The 18388-nt window shown below is 48.2% G+C and overlaps 1 protein-coding gene across 2 annotated transcripts in view; it reads left to right on the plus strand.

The window, feature by feature from the left end:
• Positions 1-18388, plus strand: part of LIG1 (DNA ligase 1) — a 572167-nt gene that overhangs the window by 57796 nt on the left and 495983 nt on the right. For both annotated transcript variants that reach the window (XM_077250677.1, XM_077250678.1), the window contains exon 2: positions 15506-15560. In XM_077250677.1, coding sequence (XP_077106792.1) covers positions 15544-15560 — 17 coding nt within the window. In that variant the 5' untranslated portion in view covers positions 15506-15543. The remainder of the gene's footprint in view (positions 1-15505; positions 15561-18388) is intronic.

Below are 18388 nucleotides of genomic sequence, written 5' to 3' on the forward strand. Positions count from 1 at the left end.
AGTGGATGGACCGGTAATGTTACCGATAAAGCACGATCTTCTTTCTCAGGGTCCCATTCTCCACTCAGACCCTCAGAAGTGGAGCTTGGCGGCGTGGTTGCTGAAGCCCAGGTTTTAAGAGCTAAAGGACTATCAATCCCTGTCATAGCTACTCTCCAAAAATCAAGAAAACCGGTAACCAACGCCATCTACAATAAGATTTGGAAAAAGTTTTCCTCATTCTGTCTGCCTAACCTTCCAGACCCTCTCAAGCCTAATATACCCATCATATTGTACTTTTTACAAAAAGGCTTGGTAATAGGTCTCAGGCCCAGTACCCTCAAGGATCAGGTCTCTGCACTTAGCTCGGTCTTTGACCAAGATTTAGCGAGTCATCCCTGGATTAAAAGGTTTGACATCAGCTACTAGAATGAATCCTAGAAAACAGATCATAGTTCCCCCATGGGATCTCAATGTAGTACTCCAAGGTCTGACAGGTCCACCCTTTGAACCACTATCTTCTTGTTCTCCACAAAACCTAGCCTATAAAACTGTGTTTTTGGTAGCCATTACTTCAGCCAGAAGGATTGGTGAATTACAGGCCTTGTCTACACGAGAACCTTATCTTCTGGTGAGAGATGATTCAATTGTGCTTCGTCTTGATCCGTCCTTTCTTCCGAAGGTTATCTCTGACTTTCATCGTTCTCAAGAGATTTTCCTACCAACCTTTTGCCACAATCCAGCAAACTTGGAAGAAAGATGATTCAACACCTTGGATGTTCGCCGTATTCTTTTACAGTACTTGGACCAAACCCGTACGTTCAGAATTGATCATAACCTATTTGTCCATCTCTCAGGACAAAACAAAGGGAAAAAAGTAGATAAAAGTGCCATCGCTACATGGATCAAGAAAGCTATAACGGAAGCCTACCTCGCTCAAAACAAATTGCCTCCAGTAGGGATCAAAGCCCATTCAACAAGATCTACATCGGTTTCCTGGGCAGAAAGAGCAGGCGCATCTCCGGAGCAGATTTGCAGGGCAGCAACGTGGTCTTCACTCCATACCTTCTCTAAACATTACAGACTAGATGTATTGTCCAATAAGGACTTAGCCTTCGGCCGTAAAGTACTCCAGGCCGTTGTCCCTCCCTAGTGCCAAATTAGTTTGTATTCCTCCATATGCCGTCGTGGAAGGTGACTAGAGAAAATAGAATTATTCTTACCGTTAATTCGGTTTCTAGGAACCTTCCATGACGGCACTAATTTCCCACCCGATACATATTCCTGGATTAGTTCTGGGATTCTAAAGGTAAACCAGTGCTATGGTCTCAGTTGTAAGTCACTGGCAAGTGGGAGGTGGGAGGTCCTTTTAACCTCTCTGTGTTTCCTGTTCAACCTCCATATGCCGTCGTGGAAGGTTCCTAGAAACCGAATTAACGGTAAGAATAATTCTATTTTCACACTTGCGTTGGTACGGGTCCGTCGCTAAGCGTCGGCGCGCCGTACCGACGCATGTTGTGAAATTTGTGCACAACTTGGGCAGCGGATGCAGTTTTTCAACGCTTCCGCTGCCCATTCTAAAGTCCGGGGAGGAGGGGACGGAACGTTTTTTCGTGCCAATGGTCTGCCAAAACACGGCTGATCCAGTGCATCATGTCCATACGTCGCGATCCGTCGACAGTACAAGTCAATGGGCAAAAATGCATCCTGCGAGCACATTTGCAGGATCCTTTTTTTGCCCAAAACGACGGATTGCGACGTACGGTGAAAGAGGCCTTATCCGGATGTCTGAGAAATTTCTCTTTTGCTTGTAACTGTGGGCCTGTTTGGCATCTTCAAGCATGGCTGTAGCTCTATGCATTATATTGCGTGCCTCTGTGTATCATATTGCATCATAGTGCTTCTATGCATTATATTGCGTGCCTCTATGCATTATATTGTATGCCTCTGTGCATCATATTGCAGCATAGTGCCTCTGCATTATATTGCGTGCCGCTGTACATATTGCATCATAATACCTCTATGCATTATTGAGTGCATCATATTGCATTATAGTGCCTCTATGCATCGTATTGAGTGCCTCTGTGCGTTGTATTGCATCATAGTGCCTCTGCATCATGCGGAGTGCCTCTGTGCTTCATATTGCATCATTGTGCCTCTATGCATCAATATTGAGTGCCTCTGCATCTTGTTGCATCATAATGCCTTTATGCATCATTGAGTGCCTCTGTGCTTCATATTGTATCATAGTGCCTCTATGCATCATATTGAGTGGCTCTGTGTATCATAATGCATCATAGTGCCTCTGCATCATTGTATTATAGTGCTTCATATTGCATCATCGCGCTTCACAGTGCCTCTATGCATCATATTGCATCATAGTGCATCATTGTGCTTTTTTGTTTCATATTGCATCAGGGCTTCATAGCGCCTCTATACATCAAAATGTGTGCTTACGCGCATCTTATTGCATCATATTGCTTCAGTGCCCCTGTGCCTCAGGGGGTATCATTAGTGTGTCATAGTGCCTCTGTGCTTCATAGTACTTCGGGCTTGGTGCCTTTTTCGCCTCTGGGTCAGACCTTCTGACTTGTGCCTTGTTGCGTTGCTGCACATCGTATCGTCGGCCTATCACATCACATTTTTGTCTTGGGCCCCAACTCTGGCTTATAGAGTCCTAGTGGTTTTGTACCCAGATCCAACTTCTGTTGCTTCATTCTTTACAACAGGGCTTAGCCAAACAAACAGCTATGCTTGAATTGGCTTAGTAAATTAGCAGTTCTTCCGTTTGGAACAGATCTCTCAAGTGAGCTACTACCTTGAGTGCCAAAGGCAGGTCTCCTTAATAATTAGTTTTAAAAGGTGACATATTTTTTTTTTTTTTGGATCAGCCTTTAAAAGGACATACTACTGTCCTGGGAGCAGAAAATACCACGAGGTGGAAGGAAAGAATCCTTCCTGACTCCACACACGGCAATCAGGCTAGTTTCCTTGATCAACATCCGGTAAACAGATTCTCGTCCCATAAGTTTATTGTATTATGGTTACCAGTGACGGCATCTCTGCCTTTGGTACCTTGTGACGAATCAGCAGCACTGTCAGGTTGCAGAGGTTCACAAACTCTCTTCTCTTAGGGCTCCTAAGACAAAGGAAACTGTGTCTGTCTCTAGTAATTGTAGGAGATATTACCTGTTGGATGGTGTATTCCTTAGTTTCAATAATATCCAACCCTTACTTGGGGTTTAGACATCAAAGGATTCAGAATAGACGTGATCTCCTGGATGAGTAATGTGTGTACATCCCAATGCTCTGCCATTATCCATGTGCTAACTGTTATTGGTTTGATCTTCCCGCAGTCCAGGATCGGAGGCTAGGGCGCACACGCGGTGTGAGTGCGCCCCTATGACACAAGCAGACGCCGCGGTGCATGACTGGGTAATCCAGTCTGAACAGGCACGCGTCACTTCTCCAAGTCCCGTCCTCGTGGAAATATGGTGCAGGTGGTCGGGGGCCAGTACTCTGAGCCCTAATATGTGGCAATGGTCAAAAGTCTGGTCATGCAGACTTCACTGGTGCAACTCCTCAGAATATTAACCATAATATTGATTCTGAATGTTTCCAGGAGTGGAGAAGACCATATAGGAACTGTAACAAAACACTCCGGGATCGCCTTTGCTGGGGTCAAAGGTCACGTGGTTTGTGCATTGAATTCTAAGGCGACAGCAGGTTTCCAAGTTGGCTGACCTCAGGTCAGATTTATTAACGTGAAAGCAACATAGAAAAAACAAAACATAAAAAATAAATCCTAGCCTGTCCGGCACTAACTAAACCAATAAGCTGCTATCTAACAACTGGGGGGGCTTCTCCCACCCAGCTAACAACACACAGTCCTTGAGCACAGCTCTCACTCACGTTTGTCTCACACAGACAGGCAATCTGTGTGCCCCAGGCTGACACCGGAAACCCCCAGCTGGTCATGCTTTATTCCTGCACTCATTAACCCATCATTATCCTGAAGATACTGAGCGGTCTAATTCACATAGGACAAATACCTGGGCGAGATATACCTGCCCCCGACTACCAGACCGACATGATTCTTAGATATCCTCCCCCCCTGCTCAGACCACTCAGGTCGAGCAAGAACACTCTCGAAACAGTGTACTCGAGACAGGGCATCAGAGTAAGCCTGCAGGGCAAGGAACCACCGGGTTACCCGACTATTACGGTCTTTGTGGAGGTGCATCCACTTGAGAGGGGCATGGTCCGTGACCAGCCTAAACTTCGTACCTGCCAGGTAATACTTGAGGGAGTCGAGAGCCCATTTAATGGCTAGACACTCTTTTTCAACCACGGCATACCTCTGCTCATGTACATTCAGTTTCCGGCTGAGGTAGAGGACCGGGTGTTCGACTCCGTCCCTCACCTGGGAAAGTACAGCTCCCACCCCAGTATCAGAAGCATCAGTTTGCACCACATATTCGCTGCTGAAATCAGGAGTCACAAGTACGGGCTGAGAGCACAAAGCTCGTTTCAGGCTGTGGAAGGCCTCTCCAGCCGCTGAGGTCCATTTTACCATGACGGAATCCTTCCCTTTGGTAAGATCCGTCAAGGCCATGGCTGCAAAATTGGGTATGAACCGGCGATAATAGCCGGCGATCCCCAGGAAAGCCTGTACTTGTTTCTTGTTCACTGGTTGCGGCCAGCTCTGAATTGCCTGTATATTGTCGATCTGTGGTTTAACCACTCCTCTGCCAATCACGTAACCCAAGTATGTGAGTGAGTACCAGTGGTACGTGAGTACCAAGTATTTGGTGGGCGGGGCCCCTTATCCTCCGATTTGGTGGGCGGGGCCCCTTGGCCTCCGATTTGGTGGGCGGGGCCCCTCGGCCTCCGATTTGGTGGGCGGGGCCCCTCGGCCTCCGATTTGGTGTGCGGGGACCCTCGGCCTCCGCTTTCGTGGGCGGGGCCCCTCGACCTTCGATTTGGTGGGCGGGGCTCCTCGGCCTCCGATTTGGTGGGTGGGGCCCCTCGGCCTCCGATTTGGTGGGCGGGGACCCTTATCCTCCGATTTGGTGGGCGGGGCCCCTCGGCCTCCGATTTGGTGGGCGGGGCCCCTCGGCCTCCGATTTGGTGGGCGGGGCCCCTCGGCCTCCGATTTGGTGTGCGGGGCCCCTCGGCCTCCGCCTTCGTGGGCGGGGCCCCTCGACCTTCGATTTGGTGGGCGGGGCTCCTCGGCCTCCGATGTGGTTGGTGGGGCCCCTCGGCCTCCGATGTGGTGGGCGGGGACCCCCGGTCTCCGATTTTGGAGGGCGGGGACCCCCGGCCTCCGATTTGGAGGGCGGGGACCCCCGGCCTCCGATTTGGAGGGCGGGGACCCCCGGCCTCCGATTTGGTGGGCGGGGACCCTTGGCCTCCGATTTGGTGGGCGGGGACCCTTGGCCTCCGATTTGGTGGGCGGGGACCCTTGGCCTCCGATTTGGTGGGCGGGGACCCTTGGCCTCCGATTTGGTGGGCGGGGACCCTCGGCCTCCGATTTGGTTGGCGGGGCCCCTCGGCCTCCGATTTGGTGTGTGCTCTGCCTGGGGCCACTGTGCTCTGCCTGGGGCCCCATATGCTGCCTGGGGCCCCTGTGCTCTGCCTGGGGCCCCTGTGCTCTGCCTGGGGCCCCATGTTCTGCCTGGGGCCCCTGTGCTCTGCCTGGGGCCACTGTGCTCTGCCTGGGTGTAGGACACTGGTGACGTCACTTATCTCCGGACATTAGCTCCGGACATTAGCTCCGGACATTAGCTCCGGACAAAGCCACGGAAGTTGGCACAAATTGCCGGAAGTAGTATTCTAGGCAATTATATATTAGATTTTAATGTTATCAGTGTTTACCTTTGAACGTTTATATTGTATTGTCCTGTCACCAGCCATGTGTACGATTATCGGCCGAAAGCCTCTCTGGAACCAATAATCACCCCATGTAAAGGTATCTTTATAAGTTAAAGATTCAGAATACTATGACTTTTATCATATCCTGAACAGTCCAGTTTTTTATGAGCCGTTAAGGTTTTCTGGTTGAAGTAAAAAAAACTGAGTGTTTACAGTTTGAAACCATAAAATGTTGAAAAATTATGTCATTCTTGAGTATATCACTCAATGGTGCTCATAAACGTGTCAAATTTGATCTATAATATACTTTAATATACGTTACTTTAATCTTTAATATACTTAAGATCAGGGCCCCAGACATCACACGGGGGGTCTGAAACACCGCACAGTGGTCCAAAATATCGCTGTGCTGTGCCTGGGGCCCCATATGCTGCCTGGGGCCCCATATGCTGCCTGGGGCCCCTGTGCTCTGCCTGGGGCCCCTGTGCTCTGCCTGGGGCCCCTGTGCTCTGCCTGGGGCCCCATGTTCTGCCTGGGGCCCCTGTGCTCTGCCTGGGGCCACTGTGCTCTGCCTGGGCCCCCATGTTCTGCCTGGGGCCACTGTGCTCTGCCTGGGGCCCCATAAGCTGCCTGGGGCCCCTGTGCTCTGCCTGGGACCACTGTGCTCTGCCTGGGGCCCCATATGCTGCCTGGGGCCCCTGTGCTCTGCCTGGGGCCACTGTGCTCTGCCTGGGGCCCCATATGCTGCCTGGGGCCCCATATGCTGCCTGGGGCCCCATATGCTGCCTGGGGCCCCTGTGCTCTGCCTGGGGCCCCTGTGCTCTGCCTGGGGCCCCTGTGCTCTGCCTGGGGCCCCTGTGCTCTGCCTGGGGCCCCTGTGCTCTGCCTGGGGCCCCTGTGCTCTGCCTGGGGCCCCTGTGCTCTGCCTGGGGCCCCTGTGCTCTGCCTGGGGCCCCTGTGCTCTGCCTGGGGCCCCTGTGCTCTGCCTGGGGCCCCTGTGCTCTGCCTGGGGCCCCTGTGCTCTGCCTGGGGCCCCTGTGCTCTGCCTGGGGCCCCTGTGCTCTGCCTGGGGCCCCTGTGCTCTGCCTGGGGCCCCTGTGCTCTGCCTGGGGCCCCTGTGCTCTGCCTGGGGCCCCTGTGCTCTGCCTGGGGCCCCTGTGCTCTGCCTGGGGCCCCATAGGCTGCCTGGGGCCCCATAGGCTGCCTGGGGCCACTGCTCTGCCTGGGGCCCCATATGCTGCCTGGGGCCCCTGTGCTGTGCCTGGGTGTAGGACACTGGTGACGTCACTTAGCTCCGGACATTAGCCCCGGACATTAGCCCCGGACATTAGCCCCGGACATTAGCCCCGGACATTAGCCCCGGACATTAGCCCCGGACATTAGCCCCGGACATTAGCCCCGGAAGTTGGCACAAATTGCAGGAAGTAGTATTCTAGGCAATTATATATATATATATATATATAATAATATAATTGTCTAAGGGTTTTTCCATCTGTCTGTCTGTCCTGGAGATCCCGCGTCTGATTGGTCGAGGCCGCGAGGCGGAAGCCGGGGACCGGGAGAGGGCAAAGAGTGGAGGGTAGAGGGGGCTGCAAGAATGCCGGCCTGTGACGACGTATTGTGTGCGGGCACCCGGAGTCCTGCATGTGTGGACAGCCGGGGCGTGGGAGTCGGGGCACCGGGGAGAAGGAGCAGGGTCCCCCGGGAGAGGGAGCAGAGGCGCCCGAGTGAGAAGCAGGGGCGCCGGGAAGAGGGAGCAGAGCTGCGGCTACGCCAAGCATGTGCAAACCTCCAACATCTTGCGCCCAGAATCCCCGATATCCTGCACCCCCAACCCCCGACAGGCGCAGTCCTCTCGCGCATTGGCGCGGGATTTGAGACATGCTTCGCTGATTGGTCGCGGGCGGCCGGGAGCAACCAATCAGCGATATTTGTGCGGGATTTAAACACCACTCACAGCGCTACATACATACATGCATGCATGCATACATACATCTAAGGGTCACTTCTGTCTTTCTGTCTGTTACGGAAATCCCAAGTCGCTGATTGGTCGTGGCCATTATGCCGCGAACAATCAGTGACGGGCACAGTCCAGTGGCGAAATGGCCGCTCCTTACTCCCTGCAGTCAGTGCCCGCTCCATACTCCCCTCCAGTCAGCGCTCACATAGGGTTAACGGACCGCGTTATGGCTCGGTGTAACGCAGTCCATTAATGCTGCTATTAACCCTGTGTGACCAACTTTTTACTATTGATGCTGTCTATGCAGCATCAATAGTAAAAAGATCTAATGTTAAAAATAATAATAATAAAAAAAAATAGTTATGTACTCATCCTCCATGGGCCCCTCGGATCCATCACAGGCCTTTCCCGCTCCTCGCGACGCTCCGGTGACCGCTCCATGCATTGCGATCTCACGAGATGAAGACGTAGCGGTTTCACGAGACCGCTACGTCATCAGCTCGCAAGACCGCAATGCACTCTTGGGACCGGAGCGTCGCGAGGAGCATCGGTAAACGCCTCGCCTGGATCCGAGGGCCAACGGAAGGTGAGTATATAACTATTTTTTTTTTTAATTATTATTATTATTTTTTTTTTAACAGGGATCTGATGCCCACATTGCTATATACTGCGTGGGCTGTGCAATATACTGCGTGGGCTGTGCAATATACTGCATGGGCTGTGCAATATACTGCGTGGGCAGTGCAATATACTACGTGGGTTGTGCAATATACTACGTGGGTGTTCTATATACTACGTGGGTGTTCTATATACTACGTGGGTGTTCTATATACTACGTGGGTGTTCTATATACTACGTGGGTGTTCTATATACTACGTGGGTGTTCTATATACTACGTGGGCTGTTATATACTAGGTGGGCTGTTATATACTACGTGGGCTGTGTAATACACTACGTGGGTTGTTATACAGTCATGGCCAAAAGTATTCACACCCCTGCAATTCTGTCAGATAATACTCAGTTTCTTCCTGAAAATGATTGCAAACACAAATTCTTTGGTATTATTATCTTCATTTAATTTGTCTTAAATGAAAAAACACAAAAGAGAATGAAGCAAAAAGCAAAACATTGATCATTTCACACAAAACTCCAAAAATGGGCCTGACAAAAGTATTGGCACCCTCAGCCTAATACTTGGTTGCACAACCTTTAGCCAAAATAACTGCGACGAACCGCTTCCGGTAACCATCAATTAGTTTCTTACAATGCTCTGCTGGAATTTTAGACCATTCTTCTTTGGCAAACTGCTCAAGGTCCCTGATATTTGAAGGGTGCTTTCTCCATCTCCAAACTGCCATTTTTAGATCTCTGCACGGGTGTTCTATGGGATTCAGGTCTGGACTCATTGTTGGCCACTTTAGAAGTCTCCGGTGCTTTCTCTCAAACCATGTTCTAGTGCTTTTTGAAGTGTGTTTTGGGTCATTGTCCTGCTGGAAGACCCATGACCTCTGAGGGAGACCCAGCTTTCTCACACTGGGCCCTACATTATGCTGCAAAATTTGTTGGTAGTCTTCTGACTTCATAATGCCATGCACACGGTCAAGCAGTCCAGTGCCAGAGGCAGCAAAGCAACCCCAAAACATCAGGGAACCTCCGCCATGTTTGACTGTAGGGACCGTGTTCTTTTCTTTGAATGCCTCTTTTTTCCTCCAGTAAACTCCTTATGTTGATGCCTTTGCCCAAAAAGCTCTACTTTTGTCTCATCTGACCAGAGAACATTCTTCCAAAACGTTTTAGGCTTTTTCAGGTAAGTTTTGGCAAACTCCAGCCTGGCTTTTTTATGTGTCGGGGTAAGAAGTGGGATTTTCCTGGGTTTCCTAATATACAGTCCCTTTTCATTCAGACGCCGACGGATAGTAAGGGTTGACACTGTTGTACCCTCGGACTGCAGGGTTGCTTGAACTTGTTTGGATGTTAGTCGAGGTTCTTTATCCAACATCCGCACAATCTTGCGTTGAAATCTCTGGTCAATTTTTCTTTTCCGTCCACATCTAGGGAGGTTAGCCACAGTGCCATGGGCTTTAAACTTCTTGATGGAACAGATGATTGGCCTCGGGGAGACCAAAACATCCAACACCGCGGAGACACCATCACGTGTTTCTCAACGCAGTGATCCAGAACACTGCCCCCATCCCTTATGGGAAATATGCAAATGCATGTAGGATAGCTGCGGAGACACCATCACGTGTTTCTCAACGCAAGCAGTGAATAGCCAGACCTTTCCCCGGGAAGGAACAGCCGCGGGAAGGGCAGCATCCAGTAAAGGAAAACATCCAATACAGGAAAACCACCTATGCCAAGCATGGTATCCATCCACAGACAGCTGTTTCGGGGTGTTTGCCCCTCATCAGTGTGGAGTAGGAATCTGGCTATTAGGAGTAGTGCCTAGTAAAAGGCTGTGAAGGAACAGATGATTGGCCTCGGGGAGACCAAAACATCCAACACCGCGGAGACACCATCACGTGTTTCTCAACGCAGTGATCCAGAACACTGCCCCCATCCCTTATGGGAAATATGCAAATGCATGTAGGATAGCTGCGGAGACACCATCACGTGTTTCTCAACGCAAGCAGTGAATAGCCAGACCTTTCCCCGGGAAGGAACAATATTTGCATATTTCCCATAAGGGATGGGGGCAGTGTTCTGGATCACTGCGTTGAGAAACACGTGATGGTGTCTCCGCGGTGTTGGATGTTTTGGTCTCCCCGAGGCCAATCATCTGTTCCTTCACAGCCTTTTACTAGGCACTGCTCCTAATAGCCAGATTCCTACTCCACACTGATGAGGGGCAAACACCCCGAAACAGCTGTCTGTGGATGGATACCATGCTTGGCATAGGTGGTTTTCCTGTATTGGATGTTTTCCTTTACTGGATGCTGCCCTTCCCGTGGCTGTTCCTTCCCGGGGAAAGGTCTGGCTATTCACTGCTTGCGTTGAGAAACACGTGATGGTGTCTCCGCAGCTATCCTACATGCATTAAACTTCTTGATGACACTGCGCACAGTAGACACAGGAACATTCAGGTCTTTGGAGATGGACTTGTAGCCGTGAGATTGCTCATGCTTCCTCACAATTTGGTTTCTCAAGTCTTCAGACAGTTCTTTGGTCTTCTTTCTTTTCTCCATGCTCAATGTGGTGCACACAAGGACACAGGACAGAGCTTGAGTCAACTTTAATCCATGTCAACTGGCTGCAAGTGTGATTTAGTTATTGCCAACACCTGTTAGGTGCCACAGGTAAGTTACAGGTGCTGTTAATTACACAAATTAGAGAAGCATCACATGATTTTTCGAACAGTGCTAATACTTTTGTCCACCCCCTTTTTTATGTTTGGTGTGGAATTATATCCAATTTGGCTTTAGAACAATTCTTTTTGTGTTTTTTTTCATTTAAGACAAATTAAATGAAGATAATACCAAAGAATTTGTGTTTGCAATCATTTTCTGGAAGATACTGAGTATTATCTGACAGAATTGCAGGGGTGTGAATACTTTTGGCCATGACTGTATACTACGTGGGCTGTGCTATATACTAGGTGGGTTGTAATACACTTCGTGGGCTGTTATACACTACGTGGGCTGTGTTATACACTACGTGGGCTGTGTTATATACTGCGTGCGTGGGCTGTTATATACTACGTGGATGTGCTACATACTCCGTGGGCTGTGCAATATACTCCGTGGGCTGTGCAATATACTCCGTGGGCTGTGCAATATACTCCGTGGGCTGTGCAATATACTCCGTGGGCTGTGCAATATACTCCGTGGGCTGTGCAATATACTCCGTGGGCTGTGCAATATACTCCGTGGGCTGTGCAATATACTCCGTGGGCTGTGCAATATACTCCGTGGGCTGTGCAATATACTCCGTGGGCTGTGCAATATACTCCGTGGGCTGTGCAATATACTCCGTGGGCTGTGCAATATACTCCGTGGGCTGTGCAATATACTCCGTGGGCTGTGCAATATACTCCGTGGGCTGTGCAATATACTCCGTGGGCTGTGCAATATACTATGTGGCTGTGCTATTTACTACGTGGGCTGTTAAAACTACGTGGCTGTGCTATACACTACGTGGCCGGCTGCGAACAAACAGTGACAGGCGCAGTCCGGCCGCAAATTGGCGCAGGATTTGAACCACGCTTCTCTAATTTGTCGCGGCGGGCCGAATCCTGTGTATTGAATGTATTATTCTAAAATCTTCATAAATAAACAACATACATATTCTAGAATACCCGATGCATTAGAATCGGGCTACCATCTAGTTTGAAATAATCACACAGACTCCTTTATTGAATCTAAATTTACCATACTTGCTGAACACCTAACAAACAATCAAAAAATAATAATCCAACATATAATACTATCCTGTCTGACGTAGTCCATTTAATACCATGTGTTACACGGCGATCTCGTGTAGAACAGTACTGGTCTACCTGGCCTCCGGCGATACACTGACAGGAGGTAATTGCTCCCACAGTGTATCACTGAGCCGCCGTGAGAGTTCACCTGAGTTCATCAGCTCCGGTGCTTGCACACACACTACCGCTGTGTGAGAACTTTCTCACGCAGCGGTACTGTAAGTGAGAGCATCGGAGCTGATCAGCTGATGAACTCCAGTGAACTCTCACGTCGGCTCACTGATACACTGCGGGAGCGATCACCTCCTGTCAGTGTATTGCTGGCAGCCAGGTAGAGCAGTCACACATCCCAATGTGACTGTTCTACACGTGAGATTGCCGTGGGACACTCTGCATTAACCCCTTCATGACCGTGGGATTTTCCGTTTTTCCGTGTTCGTTTTTCACTCCCCTCCTTCCCAGAGCCATAACTTTTTTATTTTTCCGTCAATTTGGCCATGTGAGGGCTTATTTTTTGCGGAAGGAGTTGTACTTTTGAACGACATCATTGATTTTATCATGTCGTGTACTAGAAAACGGGAAAAATATTCCAAGTGCGGTGAAATTGCAAAAAAAAGTGCAATCCCACACTTGTTTTTTTGCTTGGCTTTTTTGCTAGGTTCACTAAATGCTAAAACTGACCTGCCATTATGATTCTCCAGGTCATTACGAGTTCATAGGTAAAAAATAACCTAGTCATGTTAGGTGTCTAAGTGGTGAAAAAAAATTCCAAACTTTGCTAAAAAAAAAATAAAAAAAAAATTGCGCCATTTTCCGGTACTCGTAGCGTCTCCGTTTTTCATGATCTGGGGTCGGTTGAGGGCTTATTTTTTGCGTGCCAAGCTGGCGTTTTTAATGATACCATTTTGGTGCAGATACGTTCTTTTGATCGCCCGTTATTGCATTTTAATGCAATGTCACGGCAACCAAAAAAACGTAATTCTGGCGTTTCGGATTTTTTTCTCATTACGCCGTTTAGCGATCAGGTTATTGCTTTTTTTTATTGATAGATTGGGCGATTCTGAACGCGGCGATACCAAATATAGTGTAGGTTTGATTTTTTTTTTATTGATTTATTTTGAAATTGGGGCTAAAGGGGGGTGATTTAAACTTTTATGTTATTTTTTTTCCACATTTTTTTTAACTTTTTTTTTTTACTTTTGCCATGCTTCAATAGCCTCCATGGGAGGCTAGAAGCAGGTACAACTCGATCACCTCTGCTACATAACAGCGATCATCAGATCGCTGCTGTGCAGCAGAAAATCAGGTGTGCTGTGAGCGCCGACCACAGGGTGGCGCTCACAGCTACCGGCGATCAGTAACCATAGAGGTCTCAAGAACCCCTATGGTTACAATACTGAAGCATTGCCGACCCCCGATCATGTGACGGGGGTCGGAGATGACGTCATTTCCGGCCGCCTGGCCGGATGCGGTAGTTGAATGGCGCTGTCTGCGTTTGACAGCGGCATTTAACTAGTTAATAGCGGCGGGTGAATCGCGATTTCACCCGCCGCTATTGCGGGCACATGTCAGCTGTTCAAAACAGCTGACATGTCCCAGCTTTGATGCGGGCTCACCGCGGAGCCCTGCATCAAAGCAGGGGACCTGACGTCGGACGTACTATCCCGTCCGACGTTAGGAAGGGGTTAAATGGACTACAGCGGAAAGGTTGATTTTTTTTTTTTTCAATTGTTTACCAGAGACATGGACATCAGGGGGATTAGGCGTTCAATGAGTATGTATTGTGTATGTGAACATGTAAATGTTTTGATTTTTTTTTTTTTTTTTTATTTGCAATTGAGCACAAGCGCCGGATGATGAGACTATTCTCCCATCATCGGCTCATGGTGTCTGTTATATGTGACAAAACACGTAGTTGTCCCATCAGACAACACCTGGGTACACACACACACGTGCACACTCCGCGCAAGCACAGACACATGCACACATTCTCCGCCAACGGACACACACGCGCACACTCCGCCCACGCACAGACACACGTTCGCATTCTCCGCCCACGCACAGACACGTGCACACTCCGCCCACGCACGCAGACACACGCGCACATTCTCCGCCCCTTCACACATGCCCGCACATTGTCCGCCCCTTCAGACACGGGCACATATTCTCCGCCCCATCACAGACGCGCGCGCACATTCTCCGCCCCTTCACAGACATGCGCGCGCACATTCTCCGCACCTTCAGACATGCGCGCGCACATTCTCCGCCCCTTCAGACATGCGCGCACATTCTCCGCCCCTTCACAGACATGCGCGTGCACATTCTCCGCCCCTTCAGACGCGCGCGCACATTCTCCGCCCCTTCAGGCGCGCGCGCACATTCTCCGCCCCTTCAGGCGCGCGCGCACATTCTCCGCCCCTTCAGACGCGCGCGCACATTCTCCGCCCACGCACAGAGACACACGCGCACATTCGCTGCCCATGCACTCTTCCTCTTTCTGACATCCTTTCCCTTTCGCAGCGTTTTTGGCAGCAGATACTCAGCAAATAAGCAAACCTTTTTTCAACTGCGTTTTTCCTGCAGAATTGACTGACAATTGAAGTCAGTCAAAAATGCTGCAGAAACCCCAAAAGAATTGACATGCTGCAGAAAATAAAACTCTGCAAATATGGAAGGAAATTTACTGATCATGTGCACAAAACTTCAGGATTGTCATTGAATTACCTTGCTTTAGTATTCCTTTGCGTCTTTGGAGCATTTACACACGTAAAAAAAGCTGTGAAAATGCATCAAAAACGCATCGTGTGCACAAGCTCATTCAGACGGCCGTATTACTCGCACATCGCATTCCTCGGACTGGCCATCGGCTCTCCTGACCTCAGCGTGACAGTATGTATTTCTATGCAGCTGTCACACTCAGGTCGGGAGAGCTGACGCCCAGTCCGTGAAAAGCAATGCAATTCTACTGCAAGTAATACAGCTTTGCGATGCAATCCTTCCGCGAGTAATACAGCTGTATTACTGCGCCCTGTTATCTTTGTGTAACCACAGGGATAACTGTCTCCAGAACAGACCACCGATAGCTGAATGTAATATAAGATCTTTTAGCTTTTCAGTTCTACTACTCACCAGAGCTGTCACTCGAGAAGGAGAGCCTGGCCTGCCAGAAACAAGAAAGTGAGGAAGCTGAAATGAATACATTGCTCTAAGCTGCTCAAGAGAGAACTTGAGAATACCTATTTAATAAAAATAAATATATATTTTCGTTTCAGGATTTTGGAATTCTGGAGTGTTCATCTTTGGCTTAAGGATGCAGCGCAGTATAAAGTAAGTTTAAAAAAAAAAATAGTGATACAAGCTTAATAAACTCTGCAGTTCTGCAACGTGTATAATAATTGCAATTATTACCTAGGAAAGCTTGTTTCTCGACTGTTGGCCTTTCTAAAGAGACTAACACTTACCAGATGAAAAAAGAAAATAAATGTTCATAAGACATTTTTGAGATTGCTCAAATATCAACTTTCTCGGCAGCACTTAATCCTGTGTAAACATAACTGCAAAGAGACAAAGATATTCTGTGCACACAGAATAATTGTTTGGATCATTGGGGCTGTTGGCCTAACACTTGGAATGAACTTTTATAACTCCTTAAATGCTGAGTACTTTGCTAATATCTCTGCACTTTAGAGGAGGCAAAATAAAAAAACAACAAACATTTAATAATTCCACTCTGCAGCCATTATTACATTGTGTTCAATTCAACATGAAAAAATTGTTGAAAGGTCCTCTGTAAAGGTTACCCTGGTCAAATTCCCTCTTTGTGTGACCATCTGAGATATCTAAGTGATCATTACAGAGGTTGTTTGAACATGATAAATGGGTAAAATTGCAATGTGCTTGTAAAATCAAGCGACTTATCAGTTTATTAAAAATCTTGTGTTTGAGAAAGAGAGGGGTTTTCTACAGTTTGCTGCTCATTGAAAAGGTTACTGGCCATTGCTGCGGCAGTCTGTCAGAGATGGCCGGTTTCCTAGGCAAGGGATGCATTTCTCTTTGCTTTAGGCCACTTTGATAGTAACATAGTAAAATGGTTAGCAATGCCAAAAAAAATAAAATTGTCCATCCAGTTCAGCCTTTATACCGTCAAAATAAATCCCCAGATCTACGTCCTAAAGAACTGTAAGATACAATATTGTTATGCTCCAGGAAGACATTCAGGTCTCTCTTGAACCCCTCGACTGAGTTCACCTTCACCACCTCCTCAGGGTAGGAATTCCAGATTCTCACTGCCATAACAGTAAAGAATCCTCTTCTATGTTGGTGGAAAAACCTTCTCTCCTCCAGCTGCAGAGAATGCCCCCTTGTGACCGTCACCTTCCTTGGTATAAACAGATCCTCGGAGAGATATTTGTATTGTCCCCTTATCTATCTATATATATATATATATATATATATATATATATATATATATGTATGTATGTATATGTATATGTATATGTATATATATATATATATAATCGTGTAAGGGGCACTTCCGTCTGTTTGTCTGTCTGTCTGTCACAGAAATCCCAAGTCACTGATTGGTCGCGGCTGGCTGGCCGTGACCAATCAGCGACGGGCACAGTCCAGCCGCGAAATGGCTGCTCCCTACTCCCCTGCAGTCAGTGCCCCCTCCATACTCCCCTCCCAGTCATCTCCCGCTGCCCACATAGTGTTTTAGCAGTCCGTTAAAACGACTGCGTTACACCGCGTCAGAACTCTGTGTCATGAACTTTTTACTATTGATGCTGCCTATGCTTCGCTGATTGGACCTGGCTGGCCGCGACCAATCAATCAGCGATATTGGCACGGGATTTAAACACCGCTTAAGTGATCGGTCGTTAGCGGCCGGCTGCGACCAATCAGCGACAGGCACAGTCCGGCCGCGAATTGGCGCCAGATTAGAACCAAGCTTCGCTGATCGGCCTGCCGGGTGCGACCAATCAGCGATATTGGCGCGGAATTAAACCCCCACTCACAGCGCGACGTACATACATACATACATACATACATACATACATACATACATACATACATACATACATACATACATACATACATACATACATACATACATACATACATATTCTATAATACCCGATTCGTTAGAATCGGGCCACCATCTAGTATCTAGTCTAGTATACATGGTTATTAGATTGCCCCTCAGTCGTCGTTTTTTTTTTTAGACTAACTAATCCTAATTTTGCTAATCTCTCTGGGTGTTGTAGTTCCCCCATCCCCTTTATTAATTTTGTTGCCCTCTTTTGTACTTGCTCTAGTTCCATTATATCCTTCCTGAGAACCGGTGCCCAAAAGTGTACACAGTAATCCATGTGCGGTCTAACCAGGGATTTGTACAGAGGCAGTATAATGCTCTCATTATGTGTATCCAGACCTCTTTTAATGCACCCCATGATCCTTTTTGCCTTGGCAGCCGCTGCCTGGCACTGGCTGCTCCTGGTAAGTTTATCATTAACTAGGATCCCCAAGTCCTTCTCCATGTCAGATTTACCCAGTGGTTTCCCGTTCAGTGTGTAATGGTGATATTGATTCCTTCTTCCCGTGTGTTTAACCTTACATTTATCGTTGTTGAGCCGCATCTGCCACCTCTCGGCCCAAGTTTCCAACTTATCCAGATCCATCTGTAGCAGAATACTATCTTCTCTTGTATTGACTGCTTTACATAGTTTTCTATCATCTGCAAATATCGATATTTTACTGTGTAAACCTTCTACCAGATCGTTAATAAATAAGTTGAAGAGAATAGGTCCCAACACCGACCCCTGCAGTACCCCACTAGTCACAGCGACCAAGTTAGGGAATAAACCATTTATAACTATCCTCTGCATTCTAACACTAAGGCAGTTACTTACCCATTTGCACACATTTTTTTCCAGACCCAGCATTCTCATTTTGTGTACCAACCTCTTGTGTGACACAGTATCAAACGCTTTGGAAAAATCAAGATATACCACGTCCAATGACTCACCTTGGTCCAGTCTATAGGTTACCTCTTCATAAAAACTGATTAAATTGGTTTGATAGGAGCGATTCCTCATAAACCCATGCTGATATGGAGTGAAACAGTTATTCTCATTGAGATAATACAGAATAAC

Source organism: Ranitomeya variabilis, chromosome 4, assembly GCF_051348905.1.
Source record: "Ranitomeya variabilis isolate aRanVar5 chromosome 4, aRanVar5.hap1, whole genome shotgun sequence".
Lineage (NCBI taxonomy): Eukaryota > Metazoa > Chordata > Amphibia > Anura > Dendrobatidae > Ranitomeya > Ranitomeya variabilis.